We start from the raw sequence: 13,173 nt of genomic DNA on the forward strand, positions 1-13,173 counted from the left end.
CCTAGTTTGGGTGTAGGGTCTGATCAGAGCCTGAAGGTAAGGAGGTGCCGTTCCCCTCACAGCGCCGTAGGCAAGCACCATGGTCTTGTAGTAGATGCGAGCCTCAACTGGAAGCCAGTGGAGTGTGCGGAGGAGCGGGGTGACATGAGAGAACTTGGGGAGGTTGAACACCAGACGGGCTGCAGCGTTCTGGATACCCCTGCACATCGACTCGGTACAGGTACCCCGTGTACAGTACATAACCAAGATAGCGTTCCTCATTGTATACTTGTTATTACTTTTCTATTATTTCTCTATTTTCTTTCTCTCTTCATTTTTGGGAAGGACCCGTAAGAAAGCATTTCACTGTTAGTCTACGAAGCATGTGACAAATAAAACGTGATTTGATAAGTATAGTTTAGTAGTATATAGTATTAATGTATAGCGTAGCATACGTCGTATATTTGAAGATGGAGTACATTCAGGGCAAAAGGAAAAACGGATTATGCCGGAGCTTAAAAAAACACACAAACTCCAAACATCTTTAAGAATAGTTCTTTATGTATTTCTCATGTGAAACGAATGACAATTGTACTACACAAATATAAGCAAGTACTGTTGTAACAGTCAGAGAAAACAACTGTGGAAAATAGTACATAACATGAAATACAGATACCTGTATATAACTGTAAATTATTGCTTGATTGCTACTTAGTTTTCTGGATAACTACAGTACAAGACATAATATTCAGATTTCAACAGAACAGTATACAACAGTAATGGACGGTATTGACCGTTTTGTATTGTAGACGTTCCAAAAAAAAACATTTGAACTGAGTCCATTTTCAACACGACAAGATAAGAATTGATTTGATAGAGCATTTCAGAAGGTTTTTATTTTATTTTTATCTTTACATCAACATAAAATTAGAAGCCGATTTTTTTTAGCTGCACACTGGAACTGGCCTCGGCAACAAATACACTAAATATATTTCCCAGACTCACATTAAGCATCTCCAATCAAAAGTTAGATCTAGAATCAGCTTCCTATTTCGCAACAAAGCTTCCTTCACTCATGCTGCCAAACATGCCCTCGTAAAACTGACTATCCTACCGATCCTTGACTTCGGCGATGTCATTTACAAAATAGCCTCCAACACTCTACTCAGTAAATTGGATGTAGTCTATCACAGTGCCATCTGTTTTGTCACCAAAGCCCCATATACTACCCACCACTGTGACCTGTACGCTCTTGTTGGCTGGCCCTCACTACATATTCGTCGCCAAACCCACTGGCTCCAGGTCATCTATAAATCACTGCTAGGCAAATCCCTGTCTTATCTTAGCTCACTGGTTACCATAGCAACACCCACCCGAAGTCTGCGCTCCAGCAGGTATATCTCACTGGTCATCCCCAAAGCCAACACCTCCTTTGGCCGCCATTCCTTCCAGTTCTCTGCTGCCAATGACTGGAACGAACTGCAAAAATCTCTGAAGCTGGAGACTCTTATCTCCCTCACTAACTTTAAGCATCAGTTGTCAGAGCAGCTTACCGATCACTGCACCTGTACACAGCCCATCTGTAATTAGCCCACCCAACTACCTCATCCCCATATTGTTATTTATTTTGCTAATTTGCACCCCAGTATCTCTATTTGCACATCATCTTTTGCACATCTATCATTCCAGTGTTAATATGAAATTGTAAATATTTTGCACTATGGCCTATTTGTTGCCTTACCTCCATAACTTACTACATTCGCACACACTGTATATATATTTTCTGTTGTATTTTTTACTTTATGTTTTGTTTACCCCATATGTAACTCTGTGTTGTTGTTTTTATCGCACTGCTTTGCTTTATTCTTGGCCAGGTCGCAGTTGTAAATGAGAACTTGTTCTCAACTGGCTTACCTGGTTAAATAAAGGTTAAATAAAAATAAAATAATTTTTTTAAAATATTTTCGCCTGTGACCCAAAATGCTCCCAGTTTCAGAGACAGAGAACAGCAGTCAGTAGAAAACATCAGATCAGCCTCATCAACATAATCACTATCTTTGTCATCAATCAGCATTATTTTCACCAGTCAGCACAACTAAAAACTGCCTGTACCATTGCAGTGTGTTTCAACACTCGCTGGCAGCTTTCACCTCTGAAAGGACAAAGCTTGCACTTGTTCCAAGGACAAATACTAACAAAAACACACATTTGTTCTATAGTTGCAACCAACCATCCTCTCAAAATACAAGTTTTCCTGTTCTTCCTACCACACCTATTCAGTAGTACACTCTTGCACATATATCCAAAGGCCTCAGAGCCTTCAAAACCCCAGTAGCGAGAGATGGAATTCAGAATATTTGAGTGTTAAACTCACGCTGCTCTGCTAGTGAGAAGGCTACCCAGGTGTTCATCCTGAAAAACAGAAGATTAAAAAAGAACAAAAGAAATATAGAACATTCTCTCTAGCAAGACTGCATCTACAGTGAGAAGAAAAAACACTGCTGACAATAAAGTGCTCGCATGCAGACAGACCATCTTTTGTGAGCAAAAAAGAAGTCATTTTTCATGCTGTCTAAAACAGAAAAGGTTTAGGTTAACCACCGAGGCCCAAATGTACCCCTCAACAGTTGGGCTTTTATTTTGTAAAAATATACTGGTTTCAAAACACCTTTTCAGGTTGGGAATGAAATCAAGGACTCTTACATGGAACAGTCAGTATACAACAGACTACATGGAACAGTCTGTATATAACAGACTACATGGAATAGTCTTTATACAACAGACTACATGGAATAGTCTTTATACAACAGACTCACTACATGGAGAATGTTTCTGTGACAAAACTAAAACATGAGGGACTTTTTATGGCATCAAATCATTGTAATAACAGACACTTGACATTATATTTGACATTTTATGCTTTTTTTTATTCAAGGTGCATGGTCAGGAGAAACATCTATAATTCTGGAAAAAGGTACTATTAAATTTCCTCCTAAGATATTTAGGAGAGGATTAAAAGTAATGACTAAAAGCACACTTCATTAATGTATTATTCATTTTATTTGGGAGTTGGGAAGAACTTATAGATTTGTTGTGAGCAAAGTAACAACTGTGAATGCAGCAGTATTCCAAATTGGAGTAATTCAGCCGATTTGCTCCAGGGGCATTGTACTACTATGGCTGACCCTGTAAAACAACACATTTCACTGCACCTATCCGGTGTATGTGACAATAAAACTCATTTTTAATAACATTTCTTTTTTATCTTCTCTTTAGTTTCTCGAGTTTCCAAATATATAGTTTGTGCTGTGACTGCAAGGTGAGATGAAGGCTTTGGTTGCCATCTCCAGAGGCTGGGAGGCTAATGAACCTTTTTCAATTTCTCAGCAACGCTTAATGTCAATCATTAAAACCTAATGGACTATTTCCACCTACTGACTATTGAGCTGTTTACAGCAAGAACTAAGAAGCAGCCTTAAACTCTTAAGAGCTGACAGAGGAAAGTCAGGACATTCCTTTAATGTAGCTCTAGAGATCGAGTGATTTTCAGTGCAAAACAAGCAATATAGGTCTCAGAAGAAGAAAGCTGTATTGATAACATAACAAGACCCCAAAAACATTACTGGTAAGATGGGAATTTTAAAAAATGCCCTCCGTAGGAAATTAGTCTTAGCTTTACTCCGATCCTAAAGCCCAACTCTTAGCTTTTACTCCTATCCTAAAGCCCAACTCTTAGGCTTTTACTCCTATCCTAAAGCCCAACTCTTAGGCTTTTACTCCTATCCTAAAGCCCAACTCTTAGCTTTTACTCCTATCCTAAAGCCCAACTCTTAGGCTTTACTCCTATCCTAAAGCCCAACTCTTAGGCTTTACTCCTATCCTAAAGCCCAACTCTTAGGCTTTACTCCTATCCTAAAGCCCAACTCTTAGGCTTTACTCCTATCCTAAAGCCCAACTCTTAGCTTTTACTCCTATCCTAAAGCCCAACTCTTAGCTTTTACTCCTATCCTAAAGCCCAACTCTTAGCTTTTACTCCTATCATAAAGCCCAACTCTTAGCTTTTACTCCTATCCTAAAGCCCAACTCTTAGCTTTTACTCCTATCCTAAAGCCCAACTCTTAGGCTTTACTCCTATCCTAAAGCCCAACTCTTAGGCTTTACTCCTATCCTAAAGCCCAACTCTTAGGCTTTACTCCTATCCTAAAGCCCAACTCTTAGCTTTTACTCCTATCCTAAAGCCCAACTCTTAGCTTTTACTCCTATCCTAAAGCCCAACTCTTAGCTTTTACTCCTATCCTAAAGCCCAACTCTTAGGCTTTACTCCTATCCTAAAGCCCAACTCTTAGGCTTTACTCCTATCCTAAAGCCCAACTCTTCGGATTTACTCACACTGTAAAGGTCTCGTTCACTCTGTCTTTTCTCTCCCTCAGCCAGCCTCTCCCGTCTCCCCCGTCTCCCCCGTCTCCCCTGACACTATAAAACTAGAGATATGCGTGTCGTCAAAAGCTTCATTCCATTTCCTGTCGTCTCGACCAGTATAAAACGCCTCAGCTCCCGACTACGTTAGTAAGCATGCAAAAAAACCTATTGTTTATGGTATCGAATACATGTTAAGAAGAATGCACACCTAGTTCAGCAACACTTCAATAGACACCTCTCCGATAAAAAGGACATTAGCAAACCAAAAAATATGTAAATAAAATGCGAACACCACCACAACTCTGATGTTACCACATGGCGACCTGCTGCTATGTAGTGTGACCTCCATAGGTTCCTTTGCTTTATACAGCAGTTTAGTATTTGAGTCTCTGTAGGAGTATGTTCTCATATATACATGAAGACAAGAAGAGGAATACCAGACAATCAATCCTCATTCTGTGTTAGCAGAAACAACCAATCAGCTGATATGATAAATAGCAGAAGAATAACAGACTAACAATCAGAAGAAAAAATTCAAAGTAAAAAGTAAAGAAACCCAAATACCTTTTTGTAAGTATTGCATGTCCCCGAAGACCACTGCGCGACACAACTAACCAGTGACAGTAAGCAGGAAGGAAGGACGAGGTAAGACTACAGTACAACTACAGATGAACTACTACAGTACTACTACAGATGAACTACTACAGTACTACTACAGATGAACTACTACAGTACTTCTACAGATGAACTACTACAGTACTTCTACAGATGAACTACTACAGTACTTCTACAGATGAGAGCTGAGTGTATAATTCTATGACAGGGTGCCTGCTTTAGGGGACAAGGTGTTACATTACCGCCCCTGGCTGAATAGAGGTCAGGGGTCAAGAGTTAGGCACCCCCGTTCCCCCCTTCCTTTCCTTTGAGTGTGATGAGTGTGTGTGTGAATCTCATCCATCCTCCATCATCCATACGGGCCAGGCCGCCTCATTCCATCCAATAGCCATGCTCCCTCCACAAACACCACCAACTGTCTGCTGTTCGTGTGTTTTTGGTTGAACTGAAATGAGGGGCGTTGTCTTGTTGTGCTCTGCGAATGCAGAGACAGAGAAGACAGGACTTGGTGCGTGTGTGTTGGGGTCGTAGGAGTGGGGTCCGGAGGGGGTGGCGTCCTAGTTGAGGACTTGCGACGGTCCGTCGGGGCGTCGGGTTTGGACGATCTGCTGTTTCTGCTTGGGCCGTGCTTCGTCGCTGTCGTCCTCTGCATCGCTGTCGCACACATGAACTACAACGCTGGGGGTCGACTCGGTGCCCGCATGCAGCTCATACTTCTCCCCTGAAGAGGGAGAGGGTAGGGAGGAATGGAAGGAGAGAGACAGGGAAGGAGAGAGAGAGAGAAAGAGAGAGAGAGAGAGCGAGGCAGAGAGAGAAAGAAAAACAGAGAAAGACTTTAATACACCATTTATTAGCCTTTACAATGCCACACATCCATCAACAGGCCTACATCAGCATTTCAGTTTCAATCTCTTGATTAGATGGCCCATAAAAGTCTGATCTACCATTGAGGCAGATTGAACAGACTCCAGGAACAGATCCAAGCCTACAGTACCAGAGGTAGAGGAGCCTGTAAATAAGCCTGAAAGACAGAAATAACAACACTAACCGCTAAGCTAAGCTGCAAGATCAAAAATCTAATCAAATCATTTACATTTTAGTCATTTAGCAGACGCTCTTATCCAGAGCGACTTACAGTTAGTGAGTGCATACATTATGTTTTTTATATTTTTTCATTTTTCATACTGGCCCCCCGTGGGAATCAAACCCACAACCCTGGCGTTGCAAACGCCATGCTCTACCAACTGAGCTACATCCCTGCCGGCCATTCCCTCCCCTACCCTGGGCCAATTGTGCGCCGCCCCATGGGTCTAAAATCAAATTTTATTAGTTGCATACACATATTTAGCAGATGTTATTGGAGGTGTAGTGAAATGCTTGTATAACATGTATCCTCTGGAACTATGAACTGAGTATTAGCCCTGCTATGGCTGATGTTATCAGCTGTAATAACACCGGCTGGCTGCAGCCTAATGAAATGTACTGCAGGCTAGGATAGGATCACACTGGCAATTGTTGCTATCGTGTGCCAAACTACTGCAATAGTAGAGGAGATATAATATATATTTATATATATTTAACATAACATTACTGTTGTGGCATGGATTAAATGTTATATGATTCCTAAAATATACAGCCAGTATCAGTATATCAAATTGAGGTGAAATATCACAGATAAGATTTGATATGGTCGGTGCTGTGGAGTCCGGAGAATCCCAGGGTTAAGCAACACAAATGCCCTCATCCCAACCGCCCGAAATACATATGCAGATTGTATCACAGTTGCCATGGAGACCAGACAGGGCCAAGGGGAACAAGGGAAGAGGTTTCCCACACTGCTGTCTGACAGAAAAAGGCCCTATTTTGTCTCGGGAAGGTCACTACCACAGGAGGCCAGCAGAGAGCGCTAGCGGGCCACGCTGCAGCAGCGCACTAACATGATTTAGAGGCAGGCTAAAGAAGCCCCAGCAAGAGCCAGGGCCAATTTCCTGATGCCGCCTGGTGTTACCATAGGAACAGCACTATGGTGGTGGGTCTTGGCTGAAACATGGTAAATCATGTAATGTAGGAATTATCATTATTCCTGTAATGCATTATGCTGAGGGGTGGTGGCAGTGCATATAAGATTAAGCCAAGTCAGAGAAATGCTAAATGACATCTTCTTTGACAGCCGTTCAGGTTTGTAGGTAGACCAAATAGAGGCACTCAGAGTGCTACAATATTCAGATGTCTGGATTTCCAGACAACCACAGACAAAAACCAAAGGCCGGGATTGGCCAAGAAAATCTCTTTGCCTCCTGTCCTGAACCTACTAAAACATATAATGGTGTAACTAACTATAGCGTCTGTCTGCCGTTAAGTCCATATATTACTGGTGAGGAGGGTTTCCTTTCCACAGATAACCAGGGTCTTTACCATTGTTAAAAAAAACGAATCTGTACATTCTTCTGAAGTGTGCACTTGTTCACTTCCCTTCACAGGGAAGATCTCAATAGCATACACTTTTGCCATGCTATGTTGTTGTCTTAGGTCTCACTTTATGTAGAGTTGTGGTGTCTCTCTTGTCGTGATGTGTGTTTTGTCCTATATTCTATTTGTATTTTTAATTCCAGCCCCCGTCCCCGCAGGAGGCCTTTTGCCTTTTGGTAGGCCGTCATTGTAAATAAGAATTTGTTCTTAACTGACTTGCCTAGTTAAATAAAGGTTAAATAAAAAACTCCTTGCATCCATTCTCCTCTCTCCTCGTCTCCTTCTCAAAACCCATTGGAGGAGAAGGTCAAAGGGGAGGACCTTCTCCTCCAATGGGTTTTGAGAAGGAGACAAGGAAGGAAATGACTGAAGTAAGAAATATGGTGGAAACTCCTTCTAGCCCAATGCTTTTCAATTTGTGGGGAGTTGTGTACGAGCGCACACTTCAGGAGTAAGTCCAAATGACACAGTGAAGCATCCTGGGAGCTCGGTGACCTCTTGAACCATGTGACCCTACCGCCCTGTCCCCAGTAGAAAGAGCACTCCTTGTTTGATATGGCTGACATTTCTTAAAGGTCACCATCTGACTGCCAACGCTAGCCCTTTACCTAGCGAGAGAGACAGGGAAAGAGTATGGCCAACGCTAGCCCTTAACTCAGCCAGACAGACAATCACAGAGTATGGCCAACGCTAGCCCTTAACTCAGCCAGACAGACAATCACAGAGTATGGCCAACGCTAGCCCTTAACTCAGCCAGACAGACAATCACAGAGTATGGCCAACGCTAGCCCTTAACTCAGCCAGACAGACAATCACAGAGTATGGCCAACGCTAGCCCTTAACTCAGCCAGACAGACAGTTTTTCATCGGCAGGGACTGGGAAACTGGTCAGAATTGAAGGAATGATGGATGGCGCTAAATACAGGGACATTCTTGAGGGAAACCTGTTTCAGTCTTCCAGAGATTTGAGATTTGATATGTGTATGTATATGTGTGTGCGTATGTATGTATGTATGTATGTATGTGTGTGTGTGTGTGTGTGTGTGTGTACTGACCTGGGCCCAGCTTGGCCACCGCACACAGCAGGTCGTAGTTGATGACAGGCGTGGCATCTTCGCTCTGGCTCCAGCCCACGGGCGGCGAGGCAGGGGGCGAGATGAGGAACTGTTTGACGGGCGCGGGAGGAGCCAGGTACGACTTGTCTATATCCTCCCCAGAATTCTGAACCTATAGAAGGAGGAGAGGAGGAGAGGAGAGTGGGACATGTCAGAATGGATGTCAGATATAAAATCTGGGTCATGTTCATTTGTAACGGAAAATGTTGAAAACATTTAGCAACTGAAAATGAAACAAGTCTAGGTAGTCCCTGCCTGTTTTGATTTTCTTCTGTTTGGTGCTTAATGAACACGACCCTGTTTCCATTCCCAATCGACCTCTAACTCTTACCCCTATAGACTCTTACCCCTATAGACTCTTACCCCTATAGACTCTTACCCCTTTAGACTCTTACCCCTAGACTCTTACCCCTATAGACTCTTACCCCTTTAGACTCTTACCCCTTTAGACTCTTACCCCTTTAGACTCTTACCCCTATAGACTCTTACCCCTATAGACTCTTACCCCTTTAGACTCTTACCCCTTTAGACTCTTACCCCTTTAGACTCTTACCCCTATAGACTCTTACCCCTTTAGACTCTTACCCCTTTAGACTCTTACCCCTATAGACTCTTACCCCTATAGACTCTTACCCCTATAGACCCTTACCCCTATAGACTCTTACCCCTATAGACTCTTACCCCTATAGATCCTTACCCCTATAGACCCTTACCCCTATAGACTCTTACCCCTATAGACTCTTACCCCTATAGACTCTTACCCCTATAGACCCTTACCCCTATAGACTCTTACCCCTATAGACTCTTACCCCTATAGACTCTTACCCCTATAGACCCTTACCCCATAAACCCTTACCCCTATAGACTCTTACCCCTATAGACTCTTACCCCTATAGACCCTTACCCCTATAGACTCTTACCCCTTTAGACTCTTACCCCTAGACTCTTACCCCTATAGACTCTTACCCCTTTAGACTCTTACCCCTTTAGACTCTTACCCCTATAGACTCTTACCCCTATAGACTCTTACCCCTTTAGACTCTTACCCCTTTAGACTCTTACCCCTAGACTCTTACCCCTATAGACTCTTACCCCTTTAGACTCTTACCCCTTTAGACTCTTACCCCTATAGACTCTTACCCCTATAGACTCTTACCCCTATAGACCCTTACCCCTATAGACTCTTACCCCTATAGACCCTTACCCCTATAGACTCTTACCCCTATAGACCCTTACCCCCATAGACTCTTACCCCTATAGACTCTTACCCCTATAGACTCTTACCCCTATAGACTCTTACCCCTATAGACTCTTACCCCTATATACTCTTACCCCTATAGACTCTTACCCCTATAGACCCTTACCCCTATAGACTCTTACCCCTATAGACTCTTACCCCTATAGACCCTTACCCCTATAGACTCTTACCCCTATAGACTCTTACCCCTATAGACTCTTACCCCTATAGACCCTTACCCCATAAACCCTTACCCCTATAGACTCTTACCCCTATAGACTCTTACCCCTATAGACTCTTACCCCTATAGACCCTTACCCCATAGACTCTTACCACTACATTCTCAATGGGAGAGTACAGTAGAGAAATAGAGAAAGGATGAAAGCCTGCACACAAATATGCTCCTCCCGAGTGCTTTGATTCAACATGCACCACAAGTGCCTTCAGAAAATATTCATACCCCTTGACTTATTCCAAATGTTGTTGTGTTACAGCCTGAATTCAAAATGGATTCACCCATCTACACACAATACCCCATAATGATAAACATTTTGTAAGAGATTTTAGCAAATGTATTGAAAATGAAATACATAAATATCTAATTTACATAAGTATTCACACCCCTGAGTCAATACTTTGTAGAAGCACCTTTTGCAGCGATTACAGCTGTGAGTCTTTCTAGGTTAGTCTATAAGAGCTTTCCACACCTGGATTGTGCAACATTTGCACATTATTATTTTCAAAATTCTTCAAGCTCTGTCAAATTGGTTGTTGATCATTGCTAGACAACCATTTTCAGGTCTTGCCATACATTTTCAAGTAGATTTAAGTCAAAACTGTAACTCGGCCAGTCAGGAACATTCACTGTCTTCTTGGTAAGCAACTCCAGTGTAGATTTGGCCTTGTGTTTTAGGTTATTTTCCTGCTGAAAGGAGAATTCACCTCCCAGTGTCTGATGGAAAGCAGACTGAACCAGGTTTTCTTTTAGGATTTTGCCTGTGCTTAGCTCCATTCAATTTCCTTTTTATCCTGAAAAACTCCCCAGTCCTTAACGATTACAAGCATATCCATAACATGATGCAGCCACCACTATGTTTGAAAATATGGAGAATGGTACTCAGTAACGTGTTGTATTGGATTTGCCCCAAACATACACTACATGACCAAAAGTATGTGGACACCTGCTCATCGAACATCTCATTCCAAAATCATGGGCATTAATATGGCCTCCACTCTTTTGGGAAGGCTTTCCACTAGGTATTGGAACATTGCTGAGGGGACTGAGGAGACTCACTTAGTGAGGTCGGGCACTAATGTTGGGGATTTAGGCCTGGCTCGCAGTCGGCGTTCCAATTCATCCCAAAGGTGTTTGATGGAGTTGAGGTCAGGGCTCTGTGCAGGCCAGTCAAGTTCTTCCACACCGAGCTCGACAATACATTTCTGTGTGGACCTCGCTTTGTGCACGGGGTCATTGTCATGCTGAAACAGGATATGGCCTTCCCCAAACTGTTGCCACATAGTTGGAAGCACAGAATCGTTCCTTCACTGGAACTAAGGGGCCTAGCCCAAACCATGAAAACCAGCCCCAGAACATTATTCCTCCACCAAACTTTACAGTTGGCACTATACATTCGGGCAGGTAGCGTTCTCCTGGCATCTGCCAAACCCAGATTTGTCAGTCGGACTGCCAGATGGTGAAGCGTGATTCATCACTCCAGTGAACGTGTTTCCACTGCTCCAGAGTCCAACGGCGGCGAGCTTTACACCACTCCAGCCGACGCTTGGCATTGCGCATGGTGATCTTAGGCTTGTGTGCGCTGCTCGGCCATGGAAACCCATTTCATGAAGCTCCCGACGAACAGTTATTGTGCTGACATTGCTTCCAGAGGCAGTTTGAAACTCGGTAGTGAGTGTTGCAACCGAGGACAGACGATTTTTACACGCTACGCGCTTCAGCACTCGGCAGTCTCGTTCTGTGAGCTTGTGTGGCCTACCACTTCACGGCTGAGCTGTTGTTGTTCCTAGACGTTTCCACTTCACAATAACAGCACTTACAGTTGACCGGGGCAGCTCTAGCAGGGCAGAAATTTGACGAACTGACTTGTTTGAAAGGTGGCATCCTATGACGGTGCCACGTTGAAAGTCACTGAGCTCTTCAGTAAGGCCATTCTACTGCCAATGTTTGTCTATAGATATTGCATGGCTGTGTGCTCGATTTTATACACCCGTCAGCAACGAGTGTGGCTGAAATAGCCGAATCCACTAATTTGAAGGGGTGTCCACATCCTTTTGCATATATAGTGTAACACTTTGTATTCAGGACAAAAAGTTAATTACTTTGCCACATGTTTTGCAGTACTTCAGTGCCTCGTTGCAAACAGGATGCATGTTTTGGAATATTGTTATTCTGTACAGGCTTCCTTCTTTTCACTCTGTCAATTAGGTTAGTATTGTGGAGTAACTACAATGTTGTAGATCCATCCTCAGTTTTCTCCTATCACAGCCATTAAACTCTGTAACTGTTTTAAAGTCAGTGTTGTTGGGGCCAGTGTTGTTGGGGCCAGTGTTGTTGGGACCAGTGTTGTTGGGGCCAGTGTTGTTGGGGCCACTTTCACACCCTTGGAGAGTACAGTACATGCCCTACGATTCAGTATACTGCTCTGTGTTTAGCCTCTGTAATACCTGGGGTCGTGCTCATTAGGTACCAAATGAAAGAAAACAGACTAACTGGAAGAAAACAGACTAAAAAAGGCAGGGCTAACCTGGACTGTAATGACTACCATATCTCCCAACAGGCCCCAGCTCCGGCCCAAACCTTCCCCCAGGAAGAGCTCACTCACCTGGGCGAAGTAGAGCTTGAGCTGCTTGCCGTTGAACTCAGTCTCGTGGAGCTCGATGCGAGCGCGGGCGGCCGCTTCCGGAGTGCTGAAGCTGATGCGGACTCGCCTGAAGCTCTTGAACATCTGGAAGGACGTCTGCTCGTCATAGATCCTGAACAGGGCCTCGAACCGCTCCTGGGAGAGAAGGAAAGAAAGAGAGGGCGGCCATTTTAGACTAGAGATGATCCTGCACCTGTCCTGAAATGTCTCTGTTAAAGGAATAATCCATTCAAAAACCAGCATTCTGCTGCATGTTACATGCTGTTGATTATGTTTATGAGGAAGTTCTACAGTCTGCTGTACTTTTAGCACTACTAACTTCCTGTTCACATAGCTATTAATTAAAATGTCAATTCATGTTTCGAGCTCTATCACAGGTTTGTGCTTGGAAGTTTCTAACTATGACATTGCATTGATGTTTGATATTTTGGAATTTACTTCTGATACAGTCCCAACATGT

At 43.3% G+C, this 13,173-nt stretch overlaps 1 protein-coding gene across 1 annotated transcript in view; it reads right to left on the reverse strand.

Annotated features, from left to right (window-relative positions):
- Positions 1–5,570: 5,570 nt before the first annotated feature.
- The window catches only part of rcan3 (regulator of calcineurin 3), a gene marked incomplete at both ends in the record, with an annotated part of 86,072 nt that continues 78,469 nt past the window's right edge, over positions 5,571–13,173 (reverse strand). Inside the window, 3 exons of the mRNA XM_084181599.1 lie at positions 5,571–5,734; positions 8,538–8,709; positions 12,675–12,848. Coding sequence (XP_084037725.1) covers positions 5,571–5,734; positions 8,538–8,709; positions 12,675–12,848 — 510 coding nt within the window. The remainder of the gene's footprint in view (positions 5,735–8,537; positions 8,710–12,674; positions 12,849–13,173) is intronic.

Source organism: Coregonus lavaretus, assembly GCF_964263955.1.
Source record: "Coregonus lavaretus genome assembly, chromosome: 18".
NCBI classification, from domain to species: Eukaryota; Metazoa; Chordata; class Actinopteri; order Salmoniformes; family Salmonidae; genus Coregonus; species Coregonus lavaretus.